This window comes from Giraffa tippelskirchi, chromosome 13 (assembly GCF_054371585.1).
Source record: "Giraffa tippelskirchi isolate mGirTip1 chromosome 13, T2T-mGirTip1v1.2.pri, whole genome shotgun sequence".
NCBI lineage: Eukaryota > Metazoa > Chordata > Mammalia > Artiodactyla > Giraffidae > Giraffa > Giraffa tippelskirchi.
This window is the reverse complement of record NC_137287.1, coordinates 101,848,470-101,872,094: the sequence shown is the minus strand read 5'-3', so window position 1 is coordinate 101,872,094 and position 23,625 is coordinate 101,848,470. Positions and strand designations below refer to the sequence as shown.

Here is a 23,625-nt window from a genome sequence, read left to right as displayed (position 1 = left end):
GTGGCTGCTTAGGGCCAGGCTGAAATCAGTTTCCCCTGCCTCCCCACCTCCCTTCTCACTCCAAAGCATTGCTCTCTCGGTCGGAGCCTGGCAGCCCCTTTTGGCCACTTCTCATGCCCTGGCTCCTTTCTACCTGGGGAGTAGGAAACCAGGGCATTCTTCTTGGCTGACCTGCCCCTGGTGGGGAGAAATAACCTGTAACCCTCCTTGGCCTCCTCCCAGGGGATCACCAGGGGCTGCTGACCCACCGTTCGGGCCCAGGTGCCTTCTTCCTCATCCACTGTAAGAAACCTTTCTCTGAGCGCCCACCCAGCCCAGGGGTCTCCCAGGAGACCCCGCGAGCCTGTCTGAGCTCATTCTCCAGACCTGAGGGCCAGTCCTGATCCTCTTGGCCTTCACCTTTCCAGGCTGGAGGCTTCATCGTTATGATGGAAGTTTCAGGGCTGCCTTCTGACCTCTGCATCATCTACCCATCTTCTCAAAACTGTGTGGATTCAGATACACAGCTAACTGTGAGCTGGACAAGGTGCCGTGCAGGGCCCTGGGGGTCAGGGCACCATGACTACGCCTTCCTTCATCTTTTCTTTTTTTAATATAACAATTTTATTGAGATATAATTCACATACTATACAATTCACTTATCTAAAGTAAACAATTCAGTGGTTTTTAGTATATTCACAGAATGGTGCAGCCATCAAGAGTATCTAATTCTAGGATGTTTTTGTCACTCCAGAAAGAAACCCTGTTCCAAGTAGCAATCATGCCCCCATTTCTCCCCAAGAACCTCATCCTTGGCAGCCACTAATCTTTCTCCCTCTGCGAATGTGTATAATATATATATTATAAGTAAGTAAGACCACGTCTTTCTTGACCAAAGCTCTGCCAAGTAGCCCATTCAGTCTGTATTTGTGGTGGTTTGGAACTTGAGGAGGTCACAGGTGGCATTCTGTGGACCTCCTTGTCTGCAGAGCCAGAATTTCTATTTCCCATTTTCTTCTCAGTGATGCCCTGGATCTGCTTGGCCATTTGCACTGATGTCCTCAGGGAGCAGACAGCCCATTTCCCTGCCGCTTTTCCAGGACTGCCCTGTGGCTCAGAGCAGGCCACCTGCCCTGTGTGGTTTAGGCAGGATGCCCTGCTGTGGACGTGCCTGCACCTCGGCTCTCCGGCCTCTCTACCCATAACTCATTCAGCAACGGTGGCTGTTCTCTACTTGCTATAATGTTGCCCTCCACACACGCTGCAAACAGTGATACTCTCATTCCTGCAGTAGCCTGCCTGCTCCTCAAAGATGGCTTTCCACGCTGTGCTTTCATACACTGTATCCCCACTTTCAAAACGCCCTTTCCCCCCATCTCACTTCCTTGGCAAACTTGTCCTTCAAGACCCAGTTCAAATATAACATCCTGCGGCCCACCTAAGACCAAGACAGGGCTGGGAAGCCACAGCTCTGAAGTCCTGCCAGCTCTGAGGAGGAGAGGGCCCAGCCCAGCTGAGCACGCCCAGTCCCTTCTTCCAAACTCACCCTTCCTCCCATGGCTCAGCTTCAGTGAGCAGGGTTATCCTAGAGTGAGCCCTCCACCCTGAGGCAGGAGGAGTGGACAGTCTCCCCCACACCTGTGGGGGCTCTGAGCCCCTCCAGGTCCCCACTGCCACCCCACCTCTGTTGCCGAGCTGTGCGCTGCCGGGCAGCCCTTCCTTCCCTTCTGTCCCCTTCCAGTTGATGCTATTGCTGATCTTGTGGCCCGTGCATCCCCCCAGGCCCAAGCCTTTCAGTGTTTTGTGGAGTGAGATTCCTGGGCCCATTTCCTGAATTTCTAATCTGCCTTTAAAAAGAGCACAATGCTGGATCTGGGTTGGTCACTCTGCTGGCCTTATAAACCCCAAAGTGATGGACCTGCCATTTGGATTTTATTTATGTGAATGGAGGGTTTGGGCTGAGTGGCTGCATGCAGGTCGAGTTCAGTTCCATGAAAGATTTTCCTCCTTTCTTACTGCTTTTGGCCCATCCTGATGAGTTTCACCCTCGCTTTACCTATGGACTAGATGGCATCATTTCCTGCTTCACCTCCCTCCCCTGCACTGCCCCCCAGATTCATCTAAGCCTCAGGGATTTTAAAAGCCTAAGAGTTTCTGGCCAAGACTCTTCTGACAGTCTATGTTGCCTGCTCTTGCCTCTTCTATTGGGAGTAGCTCTGTGCCTTTTTCAGCAATCTTCTGGGGCTCTCCTCTCGACAGTACTTACAAGAAGGACACATCTAGCACAGATAAAAGACAGCCACTCTGTTCTCATCACTCTCCTCGGACTCATCCACCACTTCTCACCCCTCCCCTGGAGGGAAGATGTAACATTATCAACTACATTCACGGCGGTAATTTCTCTCATAAAAACAAAGTGGTTTGTCACCCTCTCCCCACAGTCTCTGGCCAAATAACTCTCCACTGAAAATTTCCACCACCGGCTTTTGTAGGAGGTCACATCCCTCTGGGCAGAGTAGAGATTTTATGTTTCATTTTTTTGTTTTATGTTAAGAATTTTAAATGGATGTATTAAGTTTTTATAGCAATTGCATTTTTAAACTGAGGTCTTCATCATGGACTCTCTTCTTTGGGTAGTGGATGTCAATGTGGACAGTCGTCCACATTTCGGCTCTAGGGGGTAGGAATGCAATGGTGGCTTCTTGTCCCCGAGGAGGAGGCTCCTCTGTCCTGACCCCTCACCCCTCTCCCACCCCCACTGCTTCCCCAGTGGAATAAAGAGGATGAGGAAGGAGACATCGAGTTGTTCCTCTGTTTTTAGTGCTTTTTGTCATTGGGGACAACCCCCTCCTTGCCTGTCCTTAGTGGAGTGACCAGCCAGGTGATGAGCGCAGGTGTCTCGTCTGCTCGCAGGGACACAGAGATCGATGACCTGAAGATGCAGCTGTCGCGCATGCAGGAGGACTGGATTGAGGAGGAGTGCCACCGTGTGGAGGCCCAGCTGGCCCTGAAGGAGGCCCGCAAGGAGATCAAGCAGCTCAAGCAGGTCATTGACACTGTCAAGAACAACCTGATCGACAAGGACAAGGGGCTGCAGAAGTACTTCGTGGACATCAACATCCAGAACAAGAAGCTGGAGACGCTGCTGCACAGCATGGAAGTGGCCCAGAATGGCTTGGCCAAGGAGGATGGCACGGCCGAGTCGGCCGGCGGCTCCCCGGCCCGCTCTCTCACCCGCAGCTCCACCTACACCAAGCTGAGCGACCCCGCTGTCTGCGGCGACCGCCCACCTGGGGACCACCCTGGCACCTCGGCCGAGGATGGGGTCGACAGCGGCTTCGCAGCCAACGATGACACCCTGAGCCGGACGGAGGCGTTGGAGGCCAGCAGCCTGCTGTCGTCAGGGGTGGACTGCGGCCCTGAGGAGCCCTCGTCTCTACACAGCTCCTTCAGCCTGGGGCCCCGCTTCCCTGCCAGCAACACCTATGAGAAGCTGCTGTGTGGCATGGAGGCTGGCGTGCAGGCCAGCTGCATGCAGGAGCGCGCCATCCAAACGGACTTAGTGCCATCCCAGCCTGACCTGGACACCATCCTGGAGAAAGTGACCCAGGCGCAGGTCTGCGGGATGGTCCCCGAGTCAGGGGACAGGCGCTCGGAGCCGGATCCCCACCCCCCAGGGCCCAGAGACCCCAACTCTGCAGTGGTGGTGATGGTGGGGGACGAGCTCGAGGCCCCGGAGCCCATCACCTGGGGGCCCACCCCACATCTCCCTGGTGCCCACCCAAACCCCAGCCCATCGGTGAGCGTGGCATGCCCCGTGGAAGAGGAGGAGGAGGCAGCCATGGCCGAGAAGGAGCCCAAGAGCTACTGGAGCCGCCACTATATCGTGGATCTGCTGGCCGTGGTGGTGCCCGCCGTGCCCACGGTGGCCTGGCTCTGCCGCTCCCAGCGGCGCCAGGGCCAGCCCATTTACAACATCAGCTCCCTGCTGCGGGGCTGCTGCACCGTGGCCTTGCACTCCATCCGCAGGATCAGCTGCCGCTCGCTGAGCCATCAGGGCCCGAGCGCCGCTGGCACGACCGCAGGAGGCAGCTCCCAGCTCTGAAGAGGGCGGGCCCGGGCAGAGGCTCCCACGGCCCAACTACTGATTGTAGGGGTGCCGCCCTCCCTCTCACACCTTCCCCTGGGGCATCATCTTATTTCTTTAGTTTGGGGTTTGGAGGGGGCTTTTTTAGAATGATAACCGTGTCAGAGGCTGGGAGTGAGGGTTGGGGGAAGGTGTCCGAAAACTGCTACAGGAGAGAAGGGAAAAGAGACCGACGGCCGGGAGGCCCGCTGATCAGACACACTGCAGAGAGAGAAAGCGGTGAGGCCCCCACCCCAGCCCCCTGCCCACCCGGCCCCCCACACAGGGCAGCCACTGCTCAGGAAGTCTCCCGTGTGATGATCTGGAGAAGCCGGCCTTGACTTGTCAGCCCGGCCTCCCTATCCCCCTCCCCCAGGTCCTGTCCAGTTCCCTGCGTAGCCCAGGCCTTGTCTCCCAAGCCACCCCTTGCCCTCAGCCCAGGCTTCTGGGCCAGTGTTATCTCCTCAGATGGAGGCAGCTGTGACCCAAAGTACAGGCAGGGTACTGGGACTCGGAGCAGGTCTGGAACCACTCGGCATGTGCTGAGCTCCAGCCTCTTCAGACTGCTCTGGGATTTGGGAGCACAGTCAGGCCACAGCCTGGAGGAAAGATGGTGATGGGCAAGAGGTGGCAGAGGGCAGTGTGGGTCCCCTGTCTGTCTGTTCATCTCAGACCTTCCCCACCTCTCTTTTCCTCTTGGCATTTCTGAGGGTGTCAGGTCATTCTTCTGTGAGAGCCAGACTGGCCTGAGCCCCAGCTCCCATCTGGAGACTTTGTTAGCACAAAAGGAGGAGATGGGGCTGGCAGCTCAAGGGGGTTCCTCCAGCCTCTGAGACGAGGCCCTGCAGCCTGGGAGGCAGGGCTGGGCTCAGCAACCCCAGCTGGTTTGACTCCATCCCCTGGAGCTTGCCCAAGTTTCTCCAGGGACCTTAGGACCAACTTCTGCTTTGCACTATGTTCATTTTGGGGCTTGGTTCTCATGCATCCCAGGATCTCCTATGAGGTGGCTGCTTGCTTTCTAGGATGAGGGTTCCTAAATCTTACACCTGTCTGCCTCTGGGGGAATATCCAGCAGGATGAATGGCAAGATGAGGTGCTGAAGCCATGACATCCGTCCAGGCCAAAGCAGGGTGCCCTGGCATGTTTCCTAGGTGGGAGTGGAGTAGGGCTCCCAGCCCAAACCTAGTTAACCTGGGAAGGTTCACTGGCCCCCCTCCTTCCCTGGGACCACGTCTGGGTCACCCAGCATAGCTGCTGACACTTTATTAACATTCTTATTTTACAGAGTAAACCTATTCCTCTTCCCCTTCAGGGCGTATACCTGTCTGCTCAACCCACCCACTCTTCAGAGTTACGCCCTACATCGGAGCAGGGGTGGGGAGCATTGGTGGGACCCTGTGTCTTACTCACCCTTCTGGCCTAGGGGGCACTCTGGTTCCGTCAAGGGTGCTTGCCCACTCCCACTGTTTCAGCAGCTGTCACCTGACTCGTGGACTCTGCCCTTCCTCTCTGTGCCCTCCACTGGTGTGGGGGATGCCTGCATGCCCTGGGGGTGGGCAGCCAGCCTAGCCACCAGGTGGGGGGAGAGCCCCTCAGCCACATGCTTTGTGCCTCCGAAGCCCCCCCGTCCTCACTCCAGGCCTCAGACCTGCCATCCTTTGTGGAGCTCCCCCCGATCCCAGCCAAACCAAACCTGAACTCTGGGGGCAGGGCTGGGCTGCCCCACAGGACCCTGGGGTCATGACGTGGAGGGGCAGTGGACAACCCCAATCCAAAGCCAAGCCAAGACTGGCCGTGGACCCCGCCTTGTGCCGTGTACTCATGGAGCTGCGCAGTGTCTCCATAGAAATAGTCAAAAGCTTTGCCAAGAAAATAAAGGTATGACTATATTTGACAACATAAAATCTATATATTTTTCACCCCTGGAATCTAGCTGAGCTGCGTAGCCCCTCTGCTCCTGTCTGCGTCTTGCTGTCTGTGGCCTTCCTACTGTGTCTTGTGATTTGATGGATGTGGTCAGGGCTGGGGCGTGGTCCACTCTGTCTCTGATTCTGAACAAGCCCCTCGTGAAGAGTGTGGACTCAGGTCTGTGGACAAGGTGAGAGGAGCTGATGCTGCCCTCTATTCTTGCTCTGGCCTGAGACCTGCCTGCCTGGTCAGAGGGGCCCTAGCCCACTCCAGGTCCTCTCTTTCGTGGGGTCTGGTGGGACCTTCAACAGCCTTTGTCTCTTGTCAGTGGAGGAGGTGACTCTTCGGCCCAGGCCCGGGACAGGCGCTGGGACTGTGTCGGCCAGGCTCCAGCTCGTGCCTGTGTGTGTGTGTGTTCGGGATCCCGCATCTATGCAAAAGGGGCAGAGCTGCCTGGGCGGCTCCAGCGGTGAGAGGCAGCGGCCGGCTGGCTCAGGCTCCAAGCCCAGACTGCAGGGCCCAGAATGTGGGGCTGGAGGCAAGGCCAGGGCCCTGGAGCCTCCCGCTGAGTGCTCATCCTCCAAGGCTCCCCTTTTCCTTCCTGCTTAATACCTCCTCCTGTTGGGCTGTGACCTTCTCTCCTGCTCTCCGCTTCTAGAGCAGAAATCTCTGGGGTCTCCCCTCTCCCCAGCCCCTGGCTGGAGCTGATTAGATCCTGAGCAACACTGTTCTCAGGAATCACCTTCTGGAACTGCTGGTCCCTTGGAGCCCCGCTGCAAGAAGTGGCTTCCCCTCAGTTGTGGGGTCCAGGCCAGAGTTGGCCCTGCTACTCCTCTGGTCCAGGCTCAAGCAGGAATCAGAGTCAGGGGCAGTACTCTGCTCAGAGAGCTGGCCTCAAGTGAAGTTGATTCCAAATATCTCCCAAGGGGATAACTTAGCTTTTCAATGATCACCGTTCCCAGTCGCCAGTAGCACCAGGGTACCTGGCAGCACCTTGCGGGGGGCTGGCGCAGGGGGCAAGTGACAAGGTTCTGGGGTAGAGGCCTACGGAGGGGCGTCTGCCCAGTGAACTCATGACCCCTCTGTGACCTAGAGGTCAGTACAAACAAGTCATAATGCACTGTTATATTCAGCCATGCCCTTGACAGAGAATTCAGGGGATACAGGAAGGGGGTGGGAGGTGGGGAGGGGTCTTCACTTTTGTCTCCTTTGTCCTTTTGATCTGACAGAGTTGTACCTACAGCAGAACAGCTCTGGATTAAAGCATGGAAACACAACCAGATCCATCGCCTGTTTTCTTTATATTGTGTCTTTTGGGGCAGCGAGGGGGATGAAGGGGACTCACGCTGTCCCCGCCCACATGGGAGTCAAAATGCACACCTTGGAAAGAGCTGAGTGGGCAAAGATCTTCCCTGAGGTGAAGGGAATCTCAGAGCTGCAAGCTGGCTCAGCTCTACCATGCGTCTGACCCCTCCTGGGGGTCACTTGGCACCCCTCGGGTGTCAGCCCCGTTGGGCCCTGAGAGTGCACCCATTCCACCCTCTCCAGTAACCCTGAAGTGATTCTCACACCCACAGATGCAGAAGCCAGCTGGAGACACTGAGCAGGGGGTGCTCTAAAGCCAGTGCCTCCTTCCAGAGCCCACACTGTCCCCACACCACCCAGTCATCCCTGCTTCACACCGACAGGAGGCATATGACAGTGGCAAGTCATGTTCTCACAGGCTCGGTCTCACCACTGCTTAAAAGACAACCAACACTGGTGCATCATGGGACCAAGGACTCTGGAATTTCAATTACTTTTGAGGAAGGGATTTTATTTAAAATCAAATCTTTATTCAATAGACAGTGAAGGGTTATAACTCCATACAGTTTGTGACAAAGAACAAGTAAAGGAAAAAGAAACAATTCTTACCAAAAAAAAAAATGTGTTCTCAAAACATGGAACTGTTTTACTGGTAGAGGCAAAAATTTGAAAGGGACCCAGCTGCAACTTTAGAAGTGTTTAGCCGGCCTGCCGACGTGCCGAGCATTTAAATCAGCACAGAGAATGGCTGCCTGTGGGCCCTGTCCCGGCCTTAGCCCAGTTGAGAGGCTGAGGCTCCAAGGCCAGTGTGTGTAAATGACAGGCCCACAGGATGCCATGTCGCCCCGCCCGGAACACGCCCCCTTGAGACGGCCCCGCCCCCAGGCAGCAGCCTCCGCAGGCACGGACATTCCCTTTCCCGCAGGAGGGTGACAGGGCTGAGCGGCTGTCCCGTGGCCTCAGACGTCAGGGATGGAGTGGTCCATGGTGTGGTGGAGCAGAGTCGGGGACAACCTAGATACAGCAACAAGGACAGTCGCCAAAACTGGCAGCACCTTCTCCCCCTCCCCCAAAAAACCTGTGCCCCCCTTGCCTCACCCCAAGTTACTAGAGGCGAGGGGAGGAGATCAGAGGCTCTGCAGAAGACGAGAGGAAGCCGGCAGCCAGGAGGTGGGGAGGTGAGGGGGGCATCGGGAGAGGGGCAGCCTTACTTTTTGACCATGTGCTCGTAGATGACGGTGGGGATGATGGTCAGGGTGATGACGTTCCCAGCAGTGGCCAGGATCTCCGTGACTTCTTTGTCCTGGAGAAGAGGTGAGTGAGTGGTCACCTTGGGGGCCAGGGGCGACTCTGAGGCACCTCTATGAAGTGGTCAGCGTGGCCCTGCTGGAGTCCACTGCTGACACTGATGGTAGGGAATAGGCTGCCCCTTGAGTGAGGGTCTCAGGCCCCAGCTCAAGCAAGAATGTGGGCCTCCCATCTGAGGCTGTCTCAGTAACATGGACTCACGTCGAGGGCCTGTGTGGGCCTGACACCGAACGGCCTCACAGACATAACTTCCCCCAAAGAGCCCCGGGATCCCACCAAGCACACGTGTATGCCGTCTCCCAGGCCCCAGTCACACTGGGATTCTTACCCCAAAGCAGAAAGGGAACCATGCTGCAGTGAGGGGATAAGGGGGGACAGTAGGCACAGCCACCCACCCTCTTCTCTGGGCTCCTGTCAGCCTGAGCCGAGGCCGTGGGTTACCTCTTCCTCTTACATCTTGTTGACCAGTAAAAAGAAAGGCCTGCAGAAGCCATTCAGATGGTGGGGAGAACAAGACACAAAAACCGCCTACGTCGAGTGTGCCAAACAGCTCAAAGACGAACGCAAAGGCCACGAGACGAGCCTCTGGCCCTTACTCGGAGACCCTGACCTTTACTTTACCCAGATCTCCGACTTGGCTGTGTGTTTTCCTAGCTGTGCCAGGATCAATGGGAGAAGATGTGCTAGATGGGACTAGACCGTCAAGCACAGGGGAGATGTGTGACAAGAGTGACCTGGAGGTGGCACCCCTCCAAGCCACCTCCACCTGCCTGCGAGCCCCAAAGCCCTGGATGCCGGAGGAGGGGGGACCCTCACTCTAAATCACGACTGGAATTAAGAACCACTCTCAGTCCTGGTGGCATCAATCAGGATAAACCACTCTCACTTGTCCAGGGACCAGAAGCCATATGACTCATCCTCCTCTGGGGTCCATTCCCCGAAGGCGCCCACCCCATCCCCCAGTCTACGTCACAGCACTGGCCCTAGACCATTTGCTCCTTCTTGTATTTAAAGATAAAACTCACCACACACACACCCTCGGGGTGGGTGAGGGGGAAAGAGGTAAGAAATGAGCTTCTGAAGAGCCATTTTCTAAAATATTCCTATGACTGAACATGATCCAGGATACAGAAATGTCACACAGAGTAGTCCATGCAGCCAGGAGCCCCTTACCCCCACCCCGGACACCTGTTTCCTTACACACGTCATCACCACCACCACCTGTGGTCACACCTCTGGCCTTCATGCGTAAGTAACACCAGTGAGTATTTACTAAGCACTTAGTGTCTGCACTCTGCACAGAGCTCTCGTACCTTTGTCTCATTGAATCCCTGTAGCAGCCTTAGGATGAGGAACTAAAGCTGGGGTGAGGGCAGCAGCCCACACACAGACACGAACCTTCCCACCACCTCTCAATCTCCCAGTCCCTGAGGTCCTGGGATGGAGCCACGCTCCGCCTTGCTTACCTTCAGCCCGATGACGTTTTGCCCATTCACCTCACAGACATAGTGGTTGGTGAGGAGCCCATTACGGGCCGCAGAACTCCCTTTGACCAAAGAGATGATCTTCCCCTTCTTGAGGATGAAGCCGACGTGGCCTGTGCTGTCCTTGTGCATGGTGATGGTCCGCTGGAATGGCCTGGCAGGGAGGGACAGTGAGCTGGGCCTGGGGCATAACCAAGGGCAGACAGACAGGCTCCTGGGACCCGGGTGCTCACCTGTCCCGAACGACTATGACAATCTTCTCGGCCGATGCCTTCTTCACCACCTGGTGGGCTTTGTCCGTGCTCCACCCAGCACAGTCGCGTCCATCAATCTGCAGAATCTGGTCCCCAAAGCGCAGCCCCACCAAGGATGCGGGGGTGTTGGCCTGGACCAGCTGCACGAAGAGCCCCTGGAGGAGGCGAGCCCCACAGTCAGTTCCCCTAGCCCACCCTGAGCCCAGGTGCCTCCTCCTGGGCTGCTGTCTGCCTCCTGATCTTCTCAGAGCCTACTGGGCCCTGGGACTGCAGCTCTGTATAGCAATCAATATACAGGGCACCCCATTTTCCTGGTGAGGAAAGGGGCCACACAGGTAGGAAGCAACGGAGTCAGGAATTCAGGAGTTTTCCCAGTAATTCAGATGATAAAGAATCTGCCTGCAATGCAGGAGACTCGGTCAATCCTTGGGTTAGGAAGATCTCCTGGAGAAGGGCATGGCTTCCCACTCCAGTATTCTTGCCTAGAGAATTCCATAGACAGAGGAGCCTGGCGGGCTACAGCACATGAGGTCACAAAGAGTTGTACATGACTGAGCAACTAACACTTTCACACTTTCAGGAATTCCAACTAGGGGCTGCATCCCCAGTCACCAGACTACAAGGCCTCTCACGCTGGCATCTGAGCCAACACCCCCACACCCCTCGCCTTCTGCTGTCTGCAGAAAGCCTCCTGGAAGCCAGATCCCTGTGAGTGGAGAGCAAGGAGGTGTGAAGTCCCAGGAGGGGCAAGTGGAAGGTCCCTGGCACAACCCAGAGCAAGCCCTAGTGGCTTATGGGAGGGGCTGAACAGGACGAGCCTGTCTAGAGCTCAGGTGGGCTTGGCTCCCGCCCCGCGCAGCACCTTCCTGACTGTGGTCCACCACCTCCCTCTGGTGGGCGATGTGGCCAGAACCCCGGAGGCACGCGGGGGAGCGCCGGCAGCTCGGGCCGCGGGCGAGCTCTCCCTCTGCTTTCCGCGGGGCCCCTCTCCTCCCCTTCCGCCCGACCCCAGCCCCACCTTGTCAATGGCCTGCAGCCGCAGCCCCGTCTTGCCACGCTCGTCCTTGCATAGGTGGATCTCGCGCACCCCGGGCTTGATCTCGGCACGCAGCGCGCCCAGGCTGTTTCCGGACACCGGCGCCGCCACCTGGCCCGGCGAGGGGCCCGAGACCGCTGCCTGCAGACCACAGGGGAGCAGAGGTCAGCCAGCGCCGTGGGGCCTCGTGCCTCAAGGGTCCAGGCGTGGGAGCAGGGATTGGGTAAAGAGAACAGGATGGACCCTGAGCCGCAGCCCACCGCAGACCACACACTTCCCTCCTGCGGGCGAGAGGACACATGGCGCCATGAAGCCACTAGGGGGCGTCAAAGTCCACACCCCCAAAAAACACAGCCAGGAAAATAGAGACGGGAGGACAGGTGTGTATTATAGGAAAAGGGTCCTCATTTTCCAAGACAACTTGGTGTCAGAAGAACCCTTTAAAATCCGCTTAAAAATAAAAAGATTAACAGAAAATAGTGAACAATGAGGGGGGTAAAGGAGCTCAAACTGATTTCTGCCTTGAAAAAAATTATGGCAAAAGTATCAAGATGAGTGAATACTTCCCCCACCCACAAAAGATCTGGAACAAGGCAAGATGTCCAATCCCACCACTACTGTTAAATACAGTAATGCAAGAACTAGCCAGATCAATTAGGCAAGGAAAGGAAATAAAAGACATATAGATTGGAAAAGAAAACATAAAATGGTCCCTATTTTCAGATGAGATGATGCTTTACTAGAAAATTCCAAAGAATCTACAAATAAACTCTTAGAACTCATAAGTGAGTTCAACAATGTCATAGAACACAAGACCAATGCATACAAAAAAAATCAATTGTACTTCTATATACTGACAATGAATATGTGGAAACTGAAATTAAAAATACAATACCACTTACAATCGCTCAAAAAAAAAGAGAAATACTTAGGTGTGGATCTAATAAAACATATACAGGAATTGTATGATGGAAATGACAAAACACTGATAAAAGAGATCAAAGAAGTGAAGTGAAGTGACATGAAAGTCTCTCAGTCGTGTTCGACTCTTTGCAAATTCTCATCACATCATCATATGATATTTATACCTTTAGATAAAATAAACTGAAATAACTTCAGTAGGATAGATATCAGTAGAAAATAGTGAAGTTATTAAAAAGAGAAATTTTGAGTACTCATTGCTGTTGTTTTTAATGTATTGTGAGTTTGAAAGTGAAAGTGAAAGTCGCTCAGCCAGCCATGTCCGGCTCCTTGAGACCCCATGGACCTAATTCTCTAGGCCAGAATACTGGAGAGGGTAGCCTTTCCCTTCTCCAGAGGATCTTCCCAACTCAGGGATTGATCCCAGGTCTCCCACATTGCAGGCAGATTCCTTACCAACTGAGCCACAAGGGAAGCCCAAGAATACTGGAGTAGGTAGCCTATCCCTTCTCCAGCAGATCTTCCCAACCCAGGAATCAAACCGGGGTCTCCTGCATTGCAGGCAGATTCTTTACCAACTGAGCTATCAGGGAAGCCTGATCAAAGGTCTAAATAAATACAGAGATAATTTGTATTGATGGATCAGAAAAACTAGGTGAAGCTGTCAACTGTCTGCAAATTGATATACATATTTAACGCATTTCCTATCACAGTCTCTACGTTTTATAGATAGAGGCAAGGTTAATCTAAACTTTACATGAAAACACAAAGGAACTAGAATAGCTAAAACTATTCTGACAGAGAGAAAAAAACAGGAGAAATCACTCTACCAAATTTCCAGACTTTCTATATAGCTACAGTAATCAAGATAGTGTGGTATTGGGGAGAGACAGACCTTTGGAGCAGAGGAGAGAATATCCAGGAATAGCCTCACACAAGTAGGGGCAACTGTTTCTTAACAGAGGTGTGAGAACAATTTAGTGGAGACAGAAGAATCTTTTCAACAAATGGCATGGGAACAACCGAACATCCATAGGCAAAATATGAATCGTGACTCATGCCTTATGCAAAGATTAACTCAAGTTCAATCATAAATTTAAACATAAAACTATAAGAGTTTTAGAAGTAAAAGGGAAAATTTTTCAGAACCTAGAGCTCAGTGAAGTTTCTTAGGATACCAAGGCATATCAAGGCACAAAGAAAAAATCAATAAATTGGACCTCATCAAAATTGAAAACTTTTTGTTCTGCAATAAATACAAAGAAAGGAGAAGTTACACAGTGGGAGAAAATATTTACAAATCAAATGACAAAGGACTTTAGAATAAGGTCTCAAAAGTTGACTTTAAAAAATTAATCCATTTAGAAAATGAGCAAAATATATGAAGAAACATTTTATAAGAAAGAATATACAGCTGGTAAATAAGCACATGAAAAGATGTTCAACATCACCAGCCATTAGGATAGTGCAAATGAAAACCATGATAAGACATCACTACACACCTATCATGAGTAAAATTTAAAATAGTGATAATATCAAATGCTGGCAAAGATGTGCCAACAAAACACTCATGCATTGTTGGCAGGAAAATAAAATATAATACAGCCGCTCTGAAAATCGTTTGGCAGTTTCTTTCTAAAAAAATTAGCCATACATGTATTACACTACCCAGGAATTGCACTCCTGGGCATTTATCCCAGAGAAATGAAAACTTATGTCTGTACAAAAATCTGTACACAAGCATCCATAATATCTTAGTCTATAATAGACAAAAACTGGAAACAACCAAAATGTCCCTCAAGAGGTTAAACAAATTGAGCTATAGCCACACCATGGAACGCAATCCTGCAATAAAAAAGAATGAACTGTCGAAACAGGCAACAGCCTGGAAGGATCTCCAGGGCACAATGCTGAGTGGAAAGAGCTCATCTGAAAAGGTCACACACTATGTGATTTCACTTATGTAACCTTCTGAAATGATAAAATTATAGGGACAAAAACATGCTAGTGATTGCCAAGGGGCTGAGGATGCTGATGGGGAGGCTGGGCATGATTATAAAGGGGCAGCACGAGAGAGACTTTTGCGGTGATGATGCAGTTCTACATCTTGATTGTGCTGGTGGCTGCAGGTGATAAAAGGACACAGAACCTTAGACACACGTTGTACCAAGGTAAAATGCCTGGCTTTGTCGTTATAGTATAGTTTCATAAAATGGAACCATTGGGAAAACTGGGTGAAGAGTACAAAGGACTTCTCTGCTTTGGCAACTTCCTGACTGAATCTCCAATTACTTAAAAAGAAAAACTTAAACTAAAAATAATTAAAAACTTTAATTATGAAAGTGCATTATTTGTCATATTTTTTTATTTTTTTATTTTTTTATTTTGCCACTAGAGGTCAGGACTTTATTTTATTTTATTTTTATTTATTTATTTTTTTTCATTCCCATGACTTTTTTTTTTTTAATAAATTTATTTATTTAGTTGGGGGCTAATTACTTTACAATATTGTAGTAGTTTTTGCCATTGACATGAATCAGCCATGGGTTTACATGTGTTCCCCATCCTGAACCCCCCTCCCTCATATTTTTTTAAAATCAAATTTAGGTTGTCTGGGGTATTGACCAAAGAGAGATCAATCAATGGATTAAAATTGGACAACGTGACCTACTTTGCTTCCTGTGTGTGGTTCCCTACGTGACTGTCAAGGGAGTCATTTTGGAGAAACACCCCAGGGTGTCTCCAGCTTTGCTGAGAATCCCACATGTCCTCATCCTTGTTGATTTCTCCTGTGAAATCCTCATTTGTCGGTGTGGCAGCTCTCATCATCACTTCTATCAATCTCGTGAAATCCTGCAGCCTTTTCAAGATTTGTATTTGCACTTTGCAATCAATTTGCACTGGACCACTGCAATGGACCAACCAGGGATGTTGAAGCTGATGGGGAGACAGTTTGGGACTGATTAAGTGAATACATTTTCAGGAGTTAATATTTCTATGTTACGATTTTTTTTCCTCCCTGAAGCCATAGAGAACAAAAATTAAGCATTATTATTTCATTTGGGGACTAGGGGCTGACAAGCTCCTCCTCACAGGCTCTGCCTTACGATGCAGCTGCTCCCAAGTCACAGGCAGCCCCTCACTAGAAGCACCCGGGCTCAGGCCAGGTTTAATGTCTTCCCTTCTCATCCAGCTGGATCAGGCCAGCAGGTCAGAGGTCAAAGGGCAGGTAGTGGCCCTCTAGCCCCAAGGCCTGCAGGAAACCATGAAACCCCACAGCACTTCTCATGAAGGTTCAAAATGAAACGTGTCATCAAGACACAGAGCCTCAGGGATGCTAGAGAGAGAGGAGATTCAAGTCTGTTTAAATGGCAAGACCAAGGAAGGAGGGCCCGCATCAGGCAAGAGACAAATACCTACACTGGCACCTTCTGCAGTCTGAGGCAGGCTCTGCTGGACTTCTCGGCTGGAGAGGGAAAGACCCATATAGTTTTCCAACTCTGCCAGGTTAGGGTACAAAACTGATGGGAAGGGAAGGGGGAGAAAAGAAAGATGTTACTCTGGCCATGAGCTTAGCCACACCTGCCTGGCTCCCAAGTGGTCCCTCATCTTCATTAAGAAACAAAAGGGCCCGTGATGCTGTTTACTCCCAAGAATGCAGTAGATTCTTGAGATGGCTCTGCAGCCCTGGGAACACTTGCTGGCAATGTGGGTCCTCCCCTCAGGCGGTCTGCTCACCCCAGGAGCAGCCTGGGACACAGAGTCCCTCACGGATCACTTTGGTGTTCAGCTCAGTTGACTTTATTTGGCACCAGCAGACCCAAAGGCAGCTCTGGGAAACTGCACGGTGAGCAAAAGAGGAGCTGGGCCTGAGCTCAAGCTTGCTACTGCAGGACCAGAGTCCAGATGGCCAGAGCAGCTCCAGAGCCACCGCATACATCCTGGTCTCTTTGCACAGCCTTCCTTGGTGGCCCTAAGTCAGGGCTGTCGGGGCCCTCACAAGGTCACAGCTTTCCAGTGTCCCCCCTCAAAGTAGAGGGGACAAATGTACACAGTGCCCATGGCTCGGTGGCAGGCAAGAGGCAGGCTCTCGGAAATGGCCAGCAGAAGTCACCCTCGACAGGAAGCACCCCATCCCCATCACTCACCTGGAGGCTGGGAGTCCCCTTTTCCCCATCCTGGCAGGGCAGGCATCCTGGGTAGGGCTCTGGCCTGGGCCTGTGGATGGAAGGGGAGTGCCGGTCAGCTGTGGTAACAACCCCAGAGCCCTTGGAGCTTGGGGCTCCCTGAGGCTGGGCGTCCGGGCAATAGGTATGATTGTGGCCTGAGTGGGTATCCAACTCTTCAATAAATGTGGCTTCACATGCCTCCATGCCTCAGGAGGGAGGTTCTCCCAGGAGCCTGCAACCCACCGAATGTCACAACTCATTTACTACCTGCGGCGGCCAAAGTAATTGTCAGTCAAAAAGCCCCCAGTTCTCAAAACCCACTAAGACCTCATGTAGGATGGAAGGAGGAAAGGGCTTCTGGGGGCTACTCAGGCCAAACACCACGGCCACAGGGTTTACCCTGGAAGCTTGCCCCAGAGCATGGGGTCTGCACGAACCCCGAGGGAGGAAGCACTGGGACCAAGCGAGCACCAGACACAGGCCTGTCTGCGGCTGCTCGTCTCCTCCACCTGCTGTGATCCCACTGCCTTGGCCTCTGAACTCCTGCTCTGCCCATCAGGCCCTGCACTGGGGACGGGCGTGCCTTGGGGCCAGTAGGGAACTCCCAGGGGCCTCCAACCTTGATCCAAGACAAGCCTCCCTTAGCCATCCTGGGGTAATCCCGAAGGCCCCGTCAGAGGACCCAAGCTAATAGCCGGGAAGTTTACCTGCATGGCCCGGTCCACCTTCAGGTCCTCCAGAGATGGGTACAGGGTGGCCATAGCTGCTCTTTGGAACACCCTGCAGGGCACAGAGAAGGGTGCTGAGGGGTTAGAGGAGGCATAGACATGCCATTCACCACTCTCAGGATGAGAAAGATGTCAGAAAGGATATTATCATTATTATTATACTATTACATTATTATATATAATACATATTGTATATTATATATAACATTATATTATAATATTATATGTTGTTATATAATATATTCTATTATTATATATTGTGTAATAATATATAATATATATTATAACAGTTATATAATAGGTGTTATTATCCCCATTTTAGAGATGGTGGAGGGAGCTGGGATTGAGCCAGAGTCTGTTTGGTTCTCAAGCCCATGTTCTCCACTCCTGCAAAATCCCATCCCATCATGTTCAGCCGACTCTGGGCTTTAGAACCTAGGCCCAGGGGTCACCCAGGACATGCTGACCAGGCAAAGCAGGACTGGGGGGTCATATCCTTCCCTGCCATGTATCAAAGGTCAGACAGCCTTACAAGATCTTATCACTCAAGACCTAAACCCGATCCAGTTGGTGAACAGTGAGCACCTGCTGTATACCCGCCCAGCATTAGGGGTTTGTGTAGCACCTTCCCACAACCACTCGGGGTTCAGCCCAGTGTCAAGTGGGTGGAGACTTCATATTACAACAGAAAGGCAGCAGGCACTTTAGAATTTCTCCCCTTCCCCCCCCACCCCCGCCCGACACCCCTCTCCATCTCTGGGCATTTGAGCCCTTACTGCCATTTCTGGCCTCACTGGTGACTCTTGATCTTGACCATGATGAAGTAAGACCAATGGAAACTCTTAAAAACATGCACACAAACTGTAACAGAGTTTATACGCTCAACAGAGTATTGTTCAGAGCGGGAAAGAAATGATGGGGGACCATAAACATTTACTAAAAACCTTCCTACCTGTCTGGAGGAGAACCAGAAGGAACTTGGAGCAAGGTACCCAAAGAAATTCAAAGAAATTACCCACAGAAAAGCTTTATTTCCTCCCTAGATGAAATGTGAGCAAGGAACAGTTTGTCTTTCTGGATTCTTCTCCATTTACCCACTAACACACTGGCTCCATCACATCTCCCGGCCTTTGCTGGGCCGGTCCTCGCCACCTGGAAGCCCCTACGCCACCATCCCGTCCTGGCTCCTCAGACAGTGAGGTCACCACTGCTCCCACCCAGGGCCCTGCCCTCAGCAGAGACTTTGGACCAGCCTCTGGTCCTGGACTCTTAAGTTGTCTTCAGTCTGCCTTCCCACCTGAACTGCAGTTCCTTGGCACCCAAGGGGGCCCTATTCACTCCACTGGGCCCACATTCTTGGACCAGGTCCAGAATCTCTGGGCATCTCCCCTGAGTGATCCCAAGGGATCAAGGTCATCTTCTCCATCACTCTTTCTTGTCTTTCCTCTGCACCTGCTGCCTTGACATATATCAACTTTAAGCCTCCCTAGCAACCCTGTACACACGCCATCCCTTCTAGTTTGCCATCACACCCCATCACCCCCACATCCTATCCCTAATCCCCACACTGTCCTCCTCCATCTACCCGCTCTTCTGCAGGAACCACAACATCTCCAATGAGTCAACTCGACTGCTGTTCTCCAGCCAAAAGGTCCTTTCTGTGTGAGCCTGGAACGCCATGGCCCTGCTTAAAGCCCACCCCCCGCCCAGTGGCTCCCCCACTTTCAGAATCCAGTCCACATGCCCTTTACGATTCCTCCAGAGATTGGAACCAGTGGCTCACAGGCCAAATGCAAACAGGTGTTGTTTGACCTTGCCAAGGACTTTACACATTTAAAATTAGCGGCCTACATGTCTAGAACTCTAGATACTGCATTTAATAATCTAGCTTCACACTGCTCCTGAAAAACAGGACACTCTAGCAACCCTGGACCACCGCTGAGGGGCTACATCTGAGTCATAGCCGACTCCCGGGTGCCCCAGACGCCCTCAGCCTCTGTTGTCTCTTACATCCAGACCGATTTACTCATTGGCCCTGAGTCCCAATAGACATTTGCTTGCACCCCCTGCCTAATTCTCCCGCTTTCTTTCTTTCCACATGTGTTTCTCCCAACCCCCACCCTCAGCTCCAGCCACAATGAGCTACTTTTAGATCCTTGAATTAATTGAATTTTCTCATGTCCCCAGGCCTTTGAATGTATTATTATGCCCTCTATCTGGGATACCTTTCTACCTCCTCTGCTCCCCACCTGGCTAACTTCCAATTATTTTTAGGTTCCATATCAGAGGGCTCTTCTTTCAGGAAAATTGCCTGGATTTGCGTTCCCCCTGCCCCCACACCCCCCTCCTCACCCAACTCATGTTCTTACTCTGCTGATCATTCACTGCTCCTGTAGCTGTCTCTTGATCTGCCTATTGGGAGTTCTAAATGGGCAGGAACTGGACCTTCTAATTTACTGTGGAGCCCCTAGCATGGACATCAACTCAATTATTTCCAGAAGCAATGCATTCTGCCTGGGCTTCCACGTTTCTCCTTGTAAAGTAAAGTGCTAATGTCCCATGAACGTGCACCTTCTTAGGATGGAAACCAGGATGTGAGGTCCCAAAACAGGTTTTGTTTGCCTTTCACAGGCTTGTTTTTTTGGTTTTCATTTGAATTGGTGTCAACATTTTAAAATCTGGAAATACAAAAAATTCTCCACTTCTATCTTATATGGAAAAAAAATCAAAATATTTGGCAATACAAGAGCAGGAATCATACATAAGTGACACTTAGCCAGGCCAGAGTCACAGCTGCCCTTAGAAGAGGCTGCACACACCTCTTGTTTCCCAAAGCACCCATCCAGCGGGCTCACACTGCCTGCTTGGTTCCTGGGGGCAGGCAGTTCCAGATTGTTGCCCTCGCCTGGTCTTTGGGGAAGAAATGACCATCTTAAGAAGACAGGGATAGTCCAATGGGGAGAGGGAGACTGTCTTTGACCTGCTTTAAGCCAGCTGGGGGGAGAGGCCCCTTTGCCTGTGGTCTTCCCTTCTGTGCACACACTTCAGGAGACTTGGATCTTGGGACAGTCCTCAGAAGGTACCACTCATCAAAAACACACCCTGGATCACACATGAGCTACAGATGTGAAAATAAGAGGCATCCTTGCCCTGCTTTTTCAAACACTGAAGTAGCAGAGCTTTTATACCTGTAGCAGCTGCCGTCTGGGAGAACAGAATCTGAGATCCATTTCCTGGAGATCCTTTCCAGGCTGGGATCACACAACCCGTCCTCTAGGTCTGGGACACTTTCACCACTGCCACCTTCTCTGGGTCTCAACCAAGGTTTGGAATCTGGGTGGAATCAAGAGGCAGGTGTTTCCCTGCCTTTTAGCAGTTCATGATATAGTGGGGAATGGCTCTCTGCCAGGAAATATGCATATCTCATTCGATTATCCATCTACTCATTCACACTATTTGAGTGCCCATTGTGTGCCAGCGACCTTGGACCTGTTTGTTATGCAGCTCCCTCTGCTTGGCACACCACCCTTCTCTGCATAGCATTCTTCAAGACTCAGCTCAAATGCGATTTCTCTGCTTGGCTTTTTCAGGCCATGGGACCCCTGGCTGGTTGGCTGGGTCTTCTTGTGTTCCCAAACTGACTGGTACCGCTCCTACTGTCAAGTTATTTATCATATTATACGATTACTATCTGGGTATCCCCTCATTCTGCACTCCAACTCAGAACGCCAGGGACTCTGTCTTGTTCATCACCCTACACCTCTCCACCGAAACAGCACCCAGCACACAGATGCCGACAAAAATTGCTATTTGACTGAATAGATATGTGGTTTTCCAAGGAACAGACTGGAAATTTGTGTGGGTATTCTTGGATGTCACAAGACTGAGGGGACACTACTAGCATTTGGGAAGCAGGGAGTAGTGGCCAGGACCTTTTGTAATGCACAGAACAGCTCATCACAACAAACCGTCCTGCACAACTTTCCAATATCCCACCAAACCTTCATGGAGGCAAAACAAAAAACAAAACCCTGTTTTACACACAAATACAATGAAACTTGCCCTGGTTTTAATATACAATATATCATCCAGAAATGCATACACTAGCTTATATGAGGAAGTTATTCTTGGTTTTGTTCACCATTTTGGAAAATCATTGTCAATTCTCCACGACATGAGTAGGTCACCAGAACACACTCGTGTGTGTCTGCATTTGTAGCTGTCACACTCACTCCACGCCTGTATACAAATACATTTATGCTTTGACTCGAGATGCCAAATATAAACTCTGGCAAAATTCAGTTGAATACTATTAAATCCAAGGTGGCCCTAGTGGCAAAGAATCCGCCTGCCAATGCAGGAGACTGCCTACAAGCAGAAGATCCTGGTTGGATCCCTGGGTCAGGAAGATCTCCTGGAGGAGGAAATGGCAACCCACTCCAGTATTCTTGCTGGGGGAATCCCATGGACAGAGGAGCCTGGCAGGCTACAGTCCAAGGGGTCCCAGAGAGTAGGACACAACTGAGCATCTGAGCACACAAATCCAAACTTTCTCATTTTAAATTAGGTACAAGCATGATCCGGTATAACCCAATCTGAGGTTTTACACAGTGAAGTGCATATTCTTTTATTATAAATTACTTTTGTTGCCCTCATTTCTCCTTTACAGTGCAGACAGGGCATCATGTCGCTTTTTGCTATTTTTTTTTCACTTGTTGCTGTTCAGTTGCTCAGTCACATCCGACTCTTTGTAACTCCATGGGCTGTAGCATAGGGCTTCCCAGGTGGCGCTAGTGGTAAAGAATCTGCTTGCCAATGCAGGAGGCATGAGAGACATGGGTTCGATCCCTGGGTCAGGTAGACCCACTGAAGAAAGAAAGAGCAACCCACTCCAGTATTCTTGCCTGGGAAAGCCCATGAACAGAGGAGCCTGGCAGGCTACAGTCCATAGGGTCGCAAAGAGTTGGAAATGACCGAAGCGACAGCACAGACTGCAGCATACCAGGCGTCCCTGTCCTTCACTATCTCCAAGAGTTTGCTCAAACTCATGTCCATTGAGTCGATGATGTCATCCAACCATCTCATCCTCTGTCGTCCCCTTCTCCTCCTGCCCCCAGTCTTTCCCAGCATCAGAGTCTTTTCCAATGAGTCAGCTCTTCACATCAGGTGGCCAAAGTATTCAGCTTCAGCATCAATCCTTCCAAAGAATATTCAGGACTGATTTCCTTTAGGATTGACTCGTTTGATCTCCTGGCTGTCCAAGAGAATCTCAAGAGTCTTCTCCAGCACCACAGTTCGAAAGTGTCAGTTCTTCAGTGCTCAGCCTTCTTTATGGTCCAACTCTCACATCTGTACATGACTACTGGAAAAACCATAGCTTTGATTATATGGACCTTTGTTGGCAAAGTGATGTCTCTGCTTTTTAATTCCTCTGCCTTTTCTTAATCCAGCTTCTGCATCTGGAAATTCTCAGTTTACATACTGTTGAAGCCTAGCTTGAAGGATTTTGAGCATTACCTTGCTAGCATGTGAAATGAGTGCAATTGTGCAGTACTGTGAACATTCTTTTTATTGCCCCTCTTTGGGATTGAAGTGAAAACTAACCTTTTCCAGTCCTGTGGCCATTGTTGAGTTTTTCCACATTGGCTGGCATATCTATTGCAGCACTTTAACAGCATCACCGTTTAGGATTTGAAATAGCTCAGCTGGAATTCCATCACCTTCACTAGCTTTGTTCACAGTAATGCCTCCTAAACAGATGAGGATGAATAACCGCTCTGGACAAACCTACCCCCTCCCTCAGCCTCAATTTCCCACTTTTTGGAAGCAGCCAAGCACACAACTCCGTGAACAGGGGGACTGGAGAAAGCACCACAGGTCCCTAGGGCCTGTTCTTCACACCAGCCCTGTTTCCTAATCTGTCCAACGATCGCTGATCAAAGATCTCCAAAAGACTCCCACTCTGAACCTCCTGTAGCTATGAACTCTGCTGGGAACAAGGGAAGCGACCTCCCCTGGTTACTATGGGTTACGGCCAAGACTCCCGCCAGGCCGCTAGGGCGCGCTGCGGCGCCTAGAGGGCATGCGTCTCACCCATCCGGGGCTGCGTGCGGCTACGCGCCGTTCCCAGGGTGCCCCGCGATTGTGGGTGGAAAATGGCAGCTTCCTTGGTTGGTTGTTGGTCGTGTGGGATTCTAGAGTTCCCCCCGCCCTCTTGCTTTTTCCAGGCGCTCGTGGCTGGCACCCACATCCACACACACAAAAAAAATCAGGTAGAGCAGCAGAATAATGGATGGAAAGGCTCGATCGGGCTCCTCGTCGCCTCTTTACCGGTGTGGAAGCTACGCGGATGAAATTGCTCTTTCAATGGGAAGGTGTCCCTACACCTCCTCACGCCCCTGAGCCTT

The 23,625-nt window shown here is 51.4% G+C and overlaps 2 protein-coding genes across 23 annotated transcripts in view; one reads left to right on the top strand and one right to left on the bottom strand.

Moving 5' to 3' along the window:
- SNPH (syntaphilin) overlaps positions 1-6,009 on the top strand; it is a 42,481-nt gene extending 36,472 nt beyond the window's left edge. For 7 of the 20 annotated variants that reach the window (XM_081560603.1, XM_081560601.1, XM_081560599.1 and 4 more), the window contains one exon: positions 2,893-6,009. In XM_081560603.1, the coding sequence (XP_081416729.1) occupies positions 2,893-4,084 (1,192 nt within the window). In that variant the 3' untranslated portion in view covers positions 4,085-6,009. Of the gene's footprint in view, positions 1-407; positions 527-2,892 lie in introns of all 20 variants that reach the window. The other 13 variants (XR_014074031.1, XR_014074033.1, XR_014074029.1 and 10 more) reach the window with 9 other exon arrangements.
- Positions 6,010-7,826: 1,817 nt separating this feature from the next.
- Positions 7,827-23,406, bottom strand: SDCBP2 (syndecan binding protein 2). 3 transcript variants are annotated; one of them, XM_081560607.1, is made up of 10 exons: positions 23,312-23,368; positions 22,823-22,968; positions 17,198-17,270; positions 16,470-16,539; positions 15,742-15,842; positions 11,383-11,541; positions 10,344-10,519; positions 10,093-10,264; positions 8,530-8,621; positions 7,827-8,332 (listed from the first exon to the last, which is right to left on the bottom strand). In XM_081560607.1, the coding sequence occupies exons 2-10, from the start codon at positions 22,894-22,896 to the stop codon at positions 8,278-8,280; spliced, it is 972 nt and encodes a 323-aa protein (XP_081416733.1). In that variant the 5' UTR covers positions 22,897-22,968; positions 23,312-23,368; the 3' UTR covers positions 7,827-8,277. The 3 variants fall into 3 exon arrangements, with proteins under 3 accessions (XP_081416733.1, XP_081416732.1, XP_081416734.1); XM_081560606.1 differs by lacking the exon at positions 22,823-22,968 and adding an exon at positions 20,407-20,551 and having other exon boundaries at positions 11,383-11,537; positions 15,738-15,842; positions 23,312-23,362; XM_081560608.1 differs by lacking the exon at positions 22,823-22,968 and having other exon boundaries at positions 11,383-11,537; positions 15,738-15,842; positions 23,312-23,406.
- Between the last annotated feature and the right edge of the window lie 219 nt (positions 23,407-23,625).

Coding starts and splice junctions, on each gene's coding strand:
- SDCBP2 (XM_081560606.1), bottom strand. Junction 17,271..20,406: donor CCAGACGGCAGCTGCTACAG/GTATAAAAGCTC, acceptor TGTGCCCTGCAG/GGTGTTCCAAAGAGCAGCTA. Junction 10,265..10,343: donor GTCATAGTCGTTCGGGACAG/GTGAGCACCCGG, acceptor CCTCCCTGCCAG/GCCATTCCAGCGGACCATCA.